Source organism: Eurosta solidaginis, chromosome 5 (assembly GCF_040869045.1).
Source record: "Eurosta solidaginis isolate ZX-2024a chromosome 5, ASM4086904v1, whole genome shotgun sequence".
Lineage (NCBI taxonomy): Eukaryota > Metazoa > Arthropoda > Insecta > Diptera > Tephritidae > Eurosta > Eurosta solidaginis.
In genome coordinates, this window is record NC_090323.1 from 217,313,166 (window position 1) to 217,326,204 (window position 13,039).

General features: G+C 35.7%; 3 protein-coding genes across 4 annotated transcripts; 1 reads left to right on the forward strand and 2 right to left on the reverse strand.

The window, feature by feature from the left end:
* The first annotated feature begins 2,187 nt into the window (after positions 1 to 2,187).
* On the forward strand, positions 2,188 to 3,383 carry LOC137252483 (ubiquitin-conjugating enzyme E2 T-like). 2 transcript variants are annotated; one of them, XM_067788253.1, is made up of 4 exons: positions 2,188 to 2,469; positions 2,530 to 2,715; positions 2,787 to 2,968; positions 3,033 to 3,383. In XM_067788253.1, the coding sequence occupies exons 1-4, from the start codon at positions 2,400 to 2,402 to the stop codon at positions 3,075 to 3,077; spliced, it is 483 nt and encodes a 160-aa protein (XP_067644354.1). In that variant the 5' UTR covers positions 2,188 to 2,399; the 3' UTR covers positions 3,078 to 3,383. The 2 variants fall into 2 exon arrangements, with proteins under 2 accessions (XP_067644354.1, XP_067644353.1); XM_067788252.1 differs by having other exon boundaries at positions 2,787 to 3,383.
* Positions 3,384 to 3,420: 37 nt separating this feature from the next.
* Positions 3,421 to 4,794, reverse strand: vih (ubiquitin conjugating enzyme vih). The gene is made up of 2 exons (XM_067788254.1): positions 4,507 to 4,794; positions 3,421 to 4,416 (listed from the first exon to the last, which is right to left on the reverse strand). The coding sequence occupies exons 1-2, from the start codon at positions 4,602 to 4,604 to the stop codon at positions 3,987 to 3,989; spliced, it is 528 nt and encodes a 175-aa protein (XP_067644355.1). The 5' UTR covers positions 4,605 to 4,794; the 3' UTR covers positions 3,421 to 3,986.
* Positions 4,795 to 6,848: 2,054 nt separating this feature from the next.
* LOC137233633 (transcription factor Adf-1-like) lies at positions 6,849 to 8,893 on the reverse strand. The gene is made up of 4 exons (XM_067756825.1): positions 8,751 to 8,893; positions 8,546 to 8,678; positions 8,328 to 8,484; positions 6,849 to 7,311 (listed from the first exon to the last, which is right to left on the reverse strand). Exons 1-4 carry the CDS (start codon positions 8,754 to 8,756, stop codon positions 7,044 to 7,046), a joined length of 564 nt encoding a protein of 187 aa, XP_067612926.1. The 5' UTR covers positions 8,757 to 8,893; the 3' UTR covers positions 6,849 to 7,043.
* Between the last annotated feature and the right edge of the window lie 4,146 nt (positions 8,894 to 13,039).

The following is a 13,039-nucleotide window of genomic DNA, read 5'->3' on the forward strand; positions in this document are numbered from 1 at the left end:
AAAAGCCGCTGTTACTGAGAGGTCACAATCACAGATAACATTGTCCCTCAAAAATCACGGGATCGGCCAACATTACATTGTCGGCTGCCTACCAAGAACACTCTCACTAATATAATATACAGCTGTTATGTCTTCTAGACTTGGGCTTATAAGCAATGCTCTGCTCTTCAATAAAGCATTAACAAGTTTCTATAGTAACCTAGACAATTAAAATACTGATTTCTAACCAAATGTACTCTATCATTCGTTTATTTTATTTATTTACTATTTATTAAATATATTATTTATTGTAACCTTTTCTTAGCCATAGTCATTAGCTTTAAGTTTCAAGTTTAAATTGTTCCTATTTTATGCCTTTTACCGACTAGCACTATAAAATAATTTTTGCCAAATTGTTGTGCTGGGATGATTTGCCTAATAAATACAAATACAAATATCTACTACAGTCTTAAATGAGTTTCTTAATGGCGAACTGACAATTTTACCCTAAAATCGCATACGCTTGTGATCTTTTTTCTCCCTTCTACTTTTGCGGACCTATGTACAACAATGTGTTTGCTAGATTATATTCATTTTCATACTTAGACCACGTTTAAACATGGATTTAACTACTTTAAATCCGCCATAGTAATTTACGCGTTCATATAAATCCCATCCCTTAGCAGTAGATTATAAATTGCCAAATTTTCACGTTTCTCTTTTATTTCGTGCTCCTAATTAGAGATTATACTCTAGAGGTGATATTTTTTCTATGAAAAAATGGTCCTCTCAAAAATTTGTCCATAATTACCGATTATCGAAGATCTTAGACTTAGCTTATATATGACGAGTATATCTTCATTTTCGTACTTAATTTCTAATCGTTAATTAAATAACTAGATTTCCCAAAGATAAACGTGGAAATGCGACAGCTAGTAATCTATTTCCTAGGAATGGGACACATGTGAACGCCTGCCTAGGTTATCTATTAGGGCATGAGTAAATGTGGTCTTAAACTGGAAATGAATAACCTCGAGTTAGAAGGCCGCCATTAGGGAAAGATGCTCTACTCAAAAATACTACGGATCCCACTCCGGTTTGTGTGTGTTTCGTTTTGTTTTCGCCTTCGGATTACTGACACTGAGGCCAAAAATTTAAATTAAATTAAAACCATTCTTTTGACGCCTTATTTTGTTATACTTGAAAATGTATTAGCAGTCGTCCCGTTAAAAATTATTACCTAATCCGGCCACAGCTTAAGGGCGAATTAATGGTGACTTATAACCATCAAGCCATAACCATTTAAAACAGCTGATCACACCTACCTTATGGAAATCAATGTAATCGAGTTAGCGTTAAGCGCCAAATACACGACACGAACATTTCCGCGAACATTCCCGTTATGTCATGTTTCTGCGAGCTTTTCTGTTGTGTATGGTGGTGTTTGCCAGTTCGCGCAAATGTTCGCAAAAAATCAAAATATTTTAATTTTTGGCGAACATTTGCGCGAACTGTTCGTGCGTGTATGACGAAATAGCTCATAATCGTAGTAATTTCTGAACGGAACAAACGTGCGCGGAAAAGTAAAATGGACAATAAAAATTTTCTGAGTGAATTTTTTCTTTTTTTGCGATCTTCTCTCGTTTTTACGCTTAATTGCCACAGCGAGCAATATTGCTGCAGCACAATTGTTGTTCGTATTCATCGCTGTCTGAAAGAGAACTAATGTTCGGCCAAAAGTTCGTATGGTGTATGGCCAAAGCTGCGAACAAGATTGCGGAATGTTCGCGGAAATGTTCGTGTCGTGTATTTGGCGCTTTATGGAATGGCACCATTAATCGATTACATTGATTTCCATAAGGTAGGTTCGATCAGCTGTTTTATCTGGTTATAGCTTTATGGTTATAAGTCACCAATAATTCGCCCTTTAATCAATCCATCGATACATCACTATGTGAAAGCATTGAAGTATCGTGAAACCAAGGCGAATTCAGTAGAGGTGGTGTTATCCCAACAGCTGATAGCTTCTTCTTGATAATTTTCCATACAAAGCTTTGTACAACAAAATGTCAGTTAATCGAAATCTATGAAAATTTTCTTTTGACTTGACATTCTTCTGTACGGCGAATTGGTTGAATTCGCTTTGCCACCACCTGGTATGGATTCGCCTTGCGTGAAACCATACCGATACATAATTTCCATTCCTAATCGATTTGAAATTCGTTTTGATGAATTTTTCCTTAATTATAACCCATCATATTTATTTTAAGTTGTTTTTTATGATTCAATTTTAAAGTCATACGAATTTACATAACATAACATTTCCTTTTAATTGATTAAATGTGCTTTCCTTTTATCACGTCAAACATTATTTGTGCACAAAAGCGGTAGGGAGCCAAAGCGCTAAAAATATTTTTAAAATGAACAAGATAACGAAAATGCGTATTCCAATTGAGATAAAACAAATACAAAAAAATAAAGATGAACATGGTATAAGCATTTAGCCCTGTGTATCTATTTAAATTAATTACGCTTTATTTATTCTTTCAGGTATTTCATGTATGCCTGTTAACGAGGATGACTATTCATATTTATTAGCGAAAATTCCAGGGCCTAAAAGTTCGCCATACGAATGTGGCATATTTCAAGTGACCATTAATTTAGGCAGTCAATATCCTTTCCAACCACCTATATTCAAATTCTCTACTGCTATTTATCACCCAAATATAGATAATTGTAAGTAATTATATGCACATTTTTTTTTTAAAGAATTTATGTATTTTAAACTACACTTCTCTGATATCTAGCTGGCAAGATATGCTTGGATTTATTACGTATGCCACCAACTGGCTCCTATAATCCTGCAATTACACTAGAATCGATCTTGTTGTCCATACAGTTACTATTAGCCTCTCCTAATCCAGATGACCCATTAAATAGCGAAGCCGCTGAGCTCTTCAAAACGGATCCGAAACAATTTTCAATAAAGGTCTGTAGTATGATTGAAAATGAAAATAAAACTGTTGATAACGAAAATGCAAAATCGTCTGCAGCCACAACTAATGCAGCACATGTTAAAGCAGAGGGTCCAAATGTAAAACGTATAAAACCCTTGCCAACTGTAGCGAAATAATAAAGCAAGTTTTTGTGAGGAAATACAATTCTATTTTAATGTCTTCGTTCTTTAAAGTGAAGAGTACATTACAATTAATATATAATCAATACGATCTCCTTTTTATGTTAGTAATTACATATTCTGACAATTTTAACGTAGTTAGGCGATCGAAAATGTTTTCAAAATCCAAAATTCTACTAAGACGCTAGGTGCGTTTGTTATGCGTGTTCTTACTATAAATTGTGATTACACCACGGATTCCCTACACACAAAATTCAAAAAATATAAAGTTGAAACATAAAACGAATAACTAACAAATAAGGATGTGTTTTTAACTATTTAGCTGTTTAGTAAATAAATTGTCGCACCAGTGTTTTTTTTACTAAATAAAATGTTCCGATCATAAAATGCATTAAAAGTTTGGTACAATGCAGTATGGGAAAACTTTTAAATACTAAATAATAGCAAAATTACACGAAATCATTGTTTAAAATAATTGGATTACATCTAGTACTTAAAATGTTCTTATAAATTAGCGCAATCTCTTAGTAAACAACTTGAACGTGACTTGTGTCTGTGTGCTCACGAGCTTACGATGGCAGCATCGGCAGTGAACTGACAACAGATGGTAAATACTCTTATCTATTCAACTACAAAATAAAATCAATTACATGTGTATTTTAAAACAATTATGCAATGCCTTGCAGCAGATGATGTACTCCTAAATATATATAAAAATGTGTTTTGCGGAAAAATAGTGCAGACGTTTATTAACACTGGTCAACCTGTCGAGATCTTCATCCAATATTCTCAGTCGACAGTTCTTTGCAAATCGATAAAAAGCGTCTGCCACAGTTAAATTTTTGTTTAAGTTCAGAAATCATTTAAGAATTTATGTGTCCTTGTGTTTTTCATAGAAGGCATCTAGGTATTTTTTGAATTCTGCTTGATCCGCCCACATCATTGCAGCTTGTGCATTTAACGGACTATCATTATTGGGCTCACCTAATAGCGACTGTATGGAAAGCAGGATTGTACGTACATCATATAATGCCGACCATTTATCCTTCAATATGTCCAAACATATACATCCAGCTAAATCTACGTTCGGATGGAAGCATGGCGTTAAAAATTTTACAGCAGGTGGTGCATATGGATAAGAATTCGGAAACTCTAATGAGAGACGATATTTTTGTCCCACATAAACTGTATTGACTGGACCAGCAATAGTACCAATCCATTTGAATATATTTTCTCCATCAGGGAAAGCTGAAATGCCTTTCTCTGTAGCCATCATCAGATTCATTAGTTCCTTTTGAAGACTATCACAATTTATTGTTGATTGATATACAAATAATCGAGATTAATTATTGTAAGCATATGTAAATGAAATGCACTGAATTTCCGCTCACCGTTTACTGACTGCATGTCCATGCTTTGCTGCACATGAGTTGGAACCTTGTTTGCCTGTATCTACTCCACTGTGTTCTGGACTGATGTTCTGAGCCATTACTTCTATCACAAAAATTTATACTTTCGAGTGAATTTGATTATTATTTAAATATGCAAATTTATTTGTATTTAACGCCAGTTATTGCGTTTGATGACTCCGAAAATTTTTTTCTGCAAATTTCTTGTTTTCTCTATTTGATGACTTTTTCGTTTGTGTTTTCCCACTTTCGCTGTGTATTTTGACAGTTATAAACAAAATGGAGATTATAAAGCAAAAATTTGACACTGAAAATTCAGCAACAAGTCATCTAGCGGATAATAGTAAATTAAGGAGGGATGCCATCACGTTGTAAAAAAATCTCGAACAACTCGGTAATTCCGCATAACAGGCCGACCTAATAAAACCGCACTGCGTTTTTTTAGCGCACGCAAACAACCGGCGTTTTTTGCCTTAACCCAAATAAGCATGCGTGCGTGCGTAACTGAGCTGTCATATCTGTCAAATTTGTTTGTAAAAATATTGACAAGTTCAAATTTAATACGTTTGATTAACAATTTAACAAAGAGAATAAAAGGAGATAATGGAAATTTTAAGTGACACGGAAGACCTTATTTTATTACGGGAAATGTATCAAAGGCAGCATGGACGCAGATGTAGACGCCAATTATTTAAAACTCGGGATGACTTTGGATTCCAAGCGACTGGCTATGATATTCTGAAGCGCAAAGATCCAGACCTCTTTTATAAGTCCGTGAGGATGTCTTGCGACCTATTCGAAACATTTTTAAGACTGTTGGAACCATATTTACTAAAGGAATCTCGTAGGCCTGCAATAGATCCAGAGCAGCGTCTTTTTGCTACGCTTTTGTAAGCATATACAAAAATATATTTGCGAATTCGGTAACGTTTTACAAGACGGTGCACCACCTAATTTTTATCGAAAATTATCAAAGGTGGTATCAAAAGGTGCGTCTCGACTTCCGTTTTCAGAATCCGGAAGCGGAAATTAAAATTTTTATTTCTGTCAAAAGATATAAGCAAAAAATCGGTTCTAATTTTCATGTGGTTGTTGTTTTTTCGTCAGATTTGTTGTACACACTTACACACTAATGCAGAAAGGTGTTCTGCGTGCATTTAGTTTTGATCCCCAAAAGGGTGTCGGACCCACCCAGGGTAATTTTTATAAGCGTGGCCGAAGGCCGCCAACGCAGAAAGGTGTTCTATGCAAAAAAAAAACTATGGATCAGGTCCCATATTTCGGACCCGCTCTGAGTAATTTTATGGTTTTTTGTGAATAACTTTCGACAGAAAGATTTCCGTTTTCGGATTCTTAAAACGGAGATCGAGATGTGTCTTTTGATACCACCTTTAGTAACTAACAACCGTTATTTTAAATACTAATGAAATAAAAATTTGAGAATAAATAAATAATATTTTTATTTACTAAAATTCAAAATTTGTACTTATTGTATCTATGTTTATATTTTTTAAGGTTTTACAAACAAATGGCACATCTTTGTTATGTATTTTGTACTTTACGGATATACAGACCCGGTAAAATAATAGCAGTGGTACTTTTTATCATATTTCGTCAATTTATTTCTCTTTTTTATTTTTGATAATTTATGAAAAATCTTTTGTAAATTTTGTCGCAGAAACTATGCAAACCAATCTCAAAAACAGTTCCAAAAAAATTCTAAAGCTCGAGAAAATTCTACGAATATTTCGAAGTTTTCGATTTAGAGCTTTCAGATGTTTGTTGAGTATGCAGCTCTTTAGCCAATTCAATTTTATTTTAATGAAAATTAGGTTTTAAGACGATCGTTTTCTTTCATATAATGAATGTGATATAGAAGAAAATGAGCAACACCATCGACAACAAAATTCTCAAAACTAAACGTTGGCCAATATCGTTTTGAAACTTGCACTTCTTTAAAGTAAAATTGAATTGGCTACAAAGCTGCATACTCAACAAACATCTGAAAGCTCTAAATCGAAAACTTCGAAATATTCGTAGAAATTTTTCGAGCCTTAGAATTTTTTTGGAACTGTTTTTGAGATTGGTTTGCATAGTTTCTGCGACAAAATTTACAAAAGTTTTTTCATAAATTATCAAAAATAAAAAAGAGAAATAAATTGACGAAATATGATAAAAAGTACCACTGCTATTATTTTACCGGCGAACAGAAAATAGAATATCAGTCGAAATTTTTATCACTGAATTGTTTTGAGTATGTGATTTTGTAGCCCAATAAATTTTAAGCAACCAACAAAAAATTGTTCACATTTTATGGGCGAAAATCTGAAATACCCTCGAAAAAAACTGTCAAAAATCAAGGCGAATTATGAGAGATCTATAATTTGTACTTTGTTGTACTAAAATTTATTGGGCTACAAAACCACATACTCAAATCAATTCAGTGATAAAAATTGCCACCGCTATTTTTCTTTTCTCAGGTGTATGAATCAGTCGAGAATGATAACTTTTATATTAATTTATAAATTATAATGTTTCAATTTGTTTGAAACAAGTGCTAAGATGTCTGCTTGCAACTCGTCCTTTTGCGATTGAGACAGCCTTGCAAGTTTAGATATAAGCAAGGAGAAAAATATTTCGTCTTCTTGCGTATTAGCCGCAGAGTACCTTTCTCGCATCTTTCTCAAAACGTCTTCAAAAAGGTCATCCACCTTTTTCTTCTTCGGCGGCTCACGAGGTGAAGGGCGTTTGTCTGGTGGCTTAGGAGAATCTACATTGGTAACTGGACTGGAAGTAGAAAAAAAGATTTAATAAAAGATTATTATATGCGTTCAAAGTATACAGCAATTTAAATTTTTGTAAATGATCCCAAATAAGCCTCAAAATTGGAAATTTTTTTTTGAATGAAAGATTTTCGTGATTGTTACGATATCCGACGGATGCTTTGCGGAGGGATTGCGGATCGATCCGCGACAAAACAAAAAACTCAATGATATTTAAAACTGCCCTGGGTTTCGTTATGAAATATTTCATTGAATCACAAAGACAAACGTCTGGACATCGAAACTTTCACTTAAATGCTAGAGTACTTTACGTCTGCGATAGACAGCTAAAATACATCCATAAATCTCGGTATCAACAATTCAAAAACGGTAATAAACATTTCATAGGCACAATTATTCCTTTTGATTTTACGCTACCGACATTTTTGAAGGTGTTTTAGCAGTCGATATACTAGTGGAAACATTAGCGACACTCAGGCACAAATATTTACTTTAATATAAAAAATTTTGGTAATTCCTTACAAAATCATGACACTGCTAATACGCGTCCAAAAATAGTGATGTCAAACGACACGTCTTGACATCAGTATTAATAATCCGAAGGCGGAAATAAAAATTTTAACTCGTTCAAAAGATATTAACGAAAAACCGAAAAAATACCTGTGGGTACCTCCGAAAACGGGGGTGGCATCCATAGTATTTTTGGGCAGAACACCTTTCTGCATTGGCGGACTTCGGCCGCGCTTATAAAAAATTACCCTGGATGGGTCCAACAACGGTTTGGATACCAAAACTATAACCGCGCAAAACAATTTTTTTTGTGGGTACGAAATTACAACAATCACATGAAAATCTCTAACTTCAACTGCAAATATCTCCGGACACAGATACAATTTTTATTTTCCGCATTCGGATTATTGTTGTCGAGGTCAATACGCGCCTTTTGACACATCCTTTGATATTTTTGGACGCGTATTAACAGTGTCATGCTGTCGTAAAGAATTACCAAAATTTCCTTACCTTCCCTCCTCTGCAGATTCTTCAATAAACTGCATCGTGCTGAACAGCTTCCACTGCTTTCTAAAGCTGGTGCCAGCACCCGACCGCCCTGCATCCTCGGATTTCTCCTTCCTATATGGATCGCACAAAGAACGCCAGCGTGTTTTGCAGTTATAGGCTGAAAAACAATAAAATAATTATTAAAATACAAAAATAAACCACCGCCAGCATTTACTTACCATTGCTGTTGATTGCTTCTGCAACTGCTTCCCATGCTGCATCCTTTGCAGCTTTATTTTTATAAAGCGCCGAGGATTTGTTGTACAAACAAACGTGCGCTTGCACGGCAGTAATAAGCTGCTCATTACAAATCTGAAATAAATCCAAAAAGGTTATAATTTAATAAAAATATGTATATAATTTTTTACGAAAATGAATTATTACCTCCATTTTAGCACGAAACAAAATTACAATTTGTAAATAAAAACTAAACGTCAGCTGGCAGTAAACGTCAAATCTAAATGTCACGCAAAACAAAAATTGGAAATCGAGTTAGGTTTTCACGCAGAAAATTCAATTTGGGTTGCTCTCATACAAGTTGTATGTGCATGAGACATTTTTGACAGAAAGTGACTTGCGTGCGTTTATATTAGGTTAGCCTGTAATGGAGTTCATTTGTATATATGCGTAGAGCTGATTGGCTTACATACATCTTTATGCCTCGGTTACTAGCATTGTTTACTATATAGTTTGGCAGCTTAATTCGATGTTATGTTGCGAATAGAGTGGAAGGCAGTGGACTAGGCAGTCGAATGTCATATAATGAAGGAATGGTGTTCGGAGTTTTTTCAAAGTTAAAAAAAAAAATGATAAAGCTTTAATATAAATAAAACTATTGTTTTAATAACAACAAAAACGCCTTATATTTTCTATAGACATAAATTCGTAAAGATTATCTCACTTTACAATTTGATTTAAATAATCTAAAATTTTTGTTTGAAACTGAGTCGAGAACTGTGCGTGTGAATGTGCGAATTTTCACCGATCAGCTGTTAGTTGCGCTACTTGGTAAAATTTACAATGGTTACTAGATCGTCATTGAAATTCCTGAATGATAAGTTCGCCTAGGTCATGAAACCTTCCGCGGCAGCGATTTAGTTTAGCACCCCCGAGTTCGGGGTTTAACTTGGTATCAAATGAAAGAGGGAGTTCTCCCGATCACAAATATATATATTTTAAAGTGCGCAAACTTATAATTTAAAAGTTATTTGTTGTTAAAGCTTGCAAATTTCTATACAACTTTTATATGTGTATACGTATATATATTTTATGACATTACAAATCTGTGCTGCCACATCTAAAAAACGGAACAAGTGCAGAATCGAAAAATAACTTATAAAAATACCTTTCATCTGATATATATCTTTAACTTTTCTAGCCTTTATATGCCAAAAATTTGAAAAAGCTCTTTTTTGCATTCGTGAACGAGCTGATATTACCTTATAATTCTTATGTTATTCGATCCAACACCGGCTGCGCCATGCACAATAATTCTGCGTAGAACACCTTTCTGCATAGGCGGCATTCGGCAGCCATGCCAAGTCCGGGTGTGTGGTATAACCGTGGCGCTACCGCCTGTCCTTCTGCGAGGTACACCCTTCTGCGTAGAAGGGCATCACCACGTTATACCACACACCCGGACTTGGCATGGCGTAGCCCAGGTTATTTGTTATAAGCGCGGCCGAAGGCCGCCTACGCGGAAAGGTATTTCAAGTTTTCAAAATGAGTAGTAAAAATATATATTTTCTTTATTAACTAAAAGGTGGTAAGTTGTTGTTTATGTGGCAGCACAGCTTTGTAATGTCATCAATAATATATATATATATATATAAATGTGCATGTTGCTACAAAAGCGCAATTGATTTAATAAAAACGTTTATAATAAGTAAAAACAATGCAAAAATGAAATATGAAATATACAAAAATGGAATTTAAGTTTATCGTTGCCAATTTATATAGATATGAATGTGGACTAAGGTTTTGAAAGATGTGTAAATTGTAATTTAAAGTGCTATAGAAATTTGCTAAATTTGCAAATTTTAACAAATAACTTATAAATTATAAGTTTGCGCACTTTAAAATATATATATTTGTGATCGGGCCAACTCCCTCTTTCATTTGATACCAAGTTTTACCCCGAACTCGGGGGGTGCTATTCTAAAATTGGTAATAGTCTAGTTGAGGGGTCGACTGCTAATACGCTACCAAAAATATCGAGAGAGGCGGAAAAAAAAACATGGTAATAGTCTAGTTGAGGGGTCGACTGCTAATACGCAACAAAAAATATCGAGAGAGGTGTCAAACGACGCGTCTTGACATCAGTATTAATAATCCGAAGGCGGAAAATAAAAATATTAACGCGTTCAAAAGATATTAACGAAAAACCGAAAAAAGACCCGCGGGTACCTCAGAAACCGGGGGTCGGATCCATAGTATTTTTGCGCAGAACACCTTTCGGCGTTGGCGGCCTTCGGCCGCGCTTATAAAAAATAACCCTGGGCTACGCCATGCCACGTCCGGGTGTGTGGTTTAACCGTGGCTACCGCCACGGTGATGCACAATTTTTTTGGTGGGTACAAACACAACAACAACCACATGGAAATCGCCAACTTCAACTGCAAATATCTCCGGATATAGAAAAAATTATTCTTTTCCGCCATCGGATTATTGTTCTCGAGATTAATACGCGTCTTTTGACACCTCTCTCGATATTTTTGGTAGCGTATTAGCAGTCGACCCCTCAACTAGACTATTACCAAAAACATTTTATCTCTGTCCGGAGATATTTGCATTTGAAGTTGGCGATTTCCATGTGTTTGTTGTTGTGTTTGTACCCCCCAAAAAAATTGTGCATCACCGTGGCGGTAGCCACGGTTATACCACACACCCGGACTTGGCATGGCTTTATGGGGTTATTTTTTATAATCGCGGCCTAAGGCCGCCAACGCAGAAAGGTGTTCTGCGCAAAAATACTATGGATCCGACCCCCGGTTTTGGAGGTACCCGCGGGTCTTTTTTCGGTTTTTCGTTAATATATTTTGAACGCGTTAAAGTTTTTATTTTCCGCCTTCGGATTATTAATACTGATGTCAAGACGCGTCGTTTGACACCTCTCTCGATATTTTTGGTAGCGTATTAGCAGCCGACCCCTCAACTAGACTATTACCCTAAAATTTTCCCGCGCGATGTATCTCCGAGGAGATTTAGGCCGAGGTTCTCTTTCAATTTGGGTTGTGCTACTCTTTAACTTCTCCAACAAATTATACGGGCATACATGTCGACTCCGAACATCATCTGTCTGTATGGCAGTTGAATTTATTATTAAGAAGCTGTTCTAAAGAGTACTGGTTTCACCGGGCAATTCTCGGCATAAAGGTACGTCAGTTTGTGGAGTTCGCTGAGGACCTGCTTGTGTTTTTTGGCTTCATACGGCTGAGTCTCAGGTACCGTATCCTGGGCGGTTTTGGCTCTGTTGTGATGCCCAGGTTTCTGGGTATTCGACAGGAACTGTTTGGTTAGCATCTCAATTCTCTGTATCAATCATTTGTTGGCAGTTGCCGGATCATAGTGCTTATGGAGGCAGGGCTAGATCAAAGCAGTTGTTTGCAAAGTTGTCCTGGTTTGTAAAAGAACTGCCTGTTAAGCTTCAGTTCATTACCATTGCGTGTTTCTGCGTCGCCGGAACTTTCAGGTTAGGCAGGCCTAAAAAATTTTTCAGTGGGTGTTTTGTAAGCTTTAATCCCATATTGCCAACGCGTAGCACAAGGCCGTTATAACTTCTTTATATCTGTTGTCCCAACAATAATCGCTCAAGCCCTATCCTTTCATATGCAATAATCGGCTATGTCCTATCCTTCTGCATGGGACTTTATTGCTTATGAACACAGGTACATATGCCATCCATAGCCTTTCTTTTTCCCAGCAATCGAGTTCGGGATTTCACCGAAACTCTGTGTATGAATCAAGGCTAACTGTATTTTCGGACAATTTATAAATCATCGAGCGGACTTTTTTATAAACTCATATTTTATTTGATGCACACATTAGCTAGTATAAATACACTCCGAATACTGTGCAAACACAAAACATGCTAGCATTGGTAAATACATCAGAGGTATGAGAATCAGCTTCAGCATCCCAGCAGCATTTCGCTATATAACGACATCCAGCACCCAATTGTTGGCCTAGTGTGACTTGTACAACATGCTTAAAACGAGGCATTTGTATTCTTTCTTTTACAGCCAAACTTACTTCATCGGATATTTCTCTAGTCCATTTACGGGCTTCATCTGGGCTATACACCTTCCCTAAAAAATATGCAGTTAGCAAGTGTTAGTATGTATGTACCGGAGTAGGCAATTGAAGCTGCTGTTACCTTGTAATTTGTCCTGGATTGTAACTTGAATGATATTCTTAATTTGAGATGCTGGAAAAAGTTCTCTTATTTCGGGTTTCATTCGATATGAGGTCGGCGGTAGGTTTGCAGACCCTGAGTCTTCTATTTCCTCATATGGAAATAAATCATTTGTATCACCCAGATCCGTATTCCGCCTTGCATCCTCAAATGATGGACTCCCTTTACTCATTTTTGTATTTGGATAACTAGTTTTTGGCTTTTTATTTAACAAAAATTCAAAATAAATATTGCAAAAATTGTTTTTATTTTATATTTT

What these genes read in the sequence shown, in the direction of transcription:
- LOC137252483 (XM_067788252.1), top strand. Translation starts at nt 2,400, where the DNA reads ATGAACAAGATAACGAAAATGCGTATTCCAATTGAGATAAAACAAATA. An exon ending in AAAAAATAAAGATGAACATG is followed by an intron (nt 2,470 to 2,529) that starts GTATAAGCATTT and finishes TTATTCTTTCAG; the next exon opens with GTATTTCATGTATGCCTGTT. An exon ending in TCACCCAAATATAGATAATT is followed by an intron (nt 2,716 to 2,786) that starts GTAAGTAATTAT and finishes TCTGATATCTAG; the next exon opens with CTGGCAAGATATGCTTGGAT.
- vih (XM_067788254.1), bottom strand. Translation starts at nt 4,604, where the DNA reads ATGGCTCAGAACATCAGTCCAGAACACAGTGGAGTAGATACAGGCAAA. An exon ending in GGACATGCAGTCAGTAAACG is followed by an intron (nt 4,417 to 4,506) that starts GTGAGCGGAAAT and finishes AAATTGTGATAG; the next exon opens with TCTTCAAAAGGAACTAATGA.
- LOC137233633 (XM_067756825.1), bottom strand. An exon ending in AGAAGCAATCAACAGCAATG is followed by an intron (nt 8,485 to 8,545) that starts GTAAGTAAATGC and finishes ATTGTTTTTCAG; the next exon opens with CCTATAACTGCAAAACACGC. An exon ending in GAATCTGCAGAGGAGGGAAG is followed by an intron (nt 7,312 to 8,327) that starts GTAAGGAAATTT and finishes TTCTACTTCCAG; the next exon opens with TCCAGTTACCAATGTAGATT.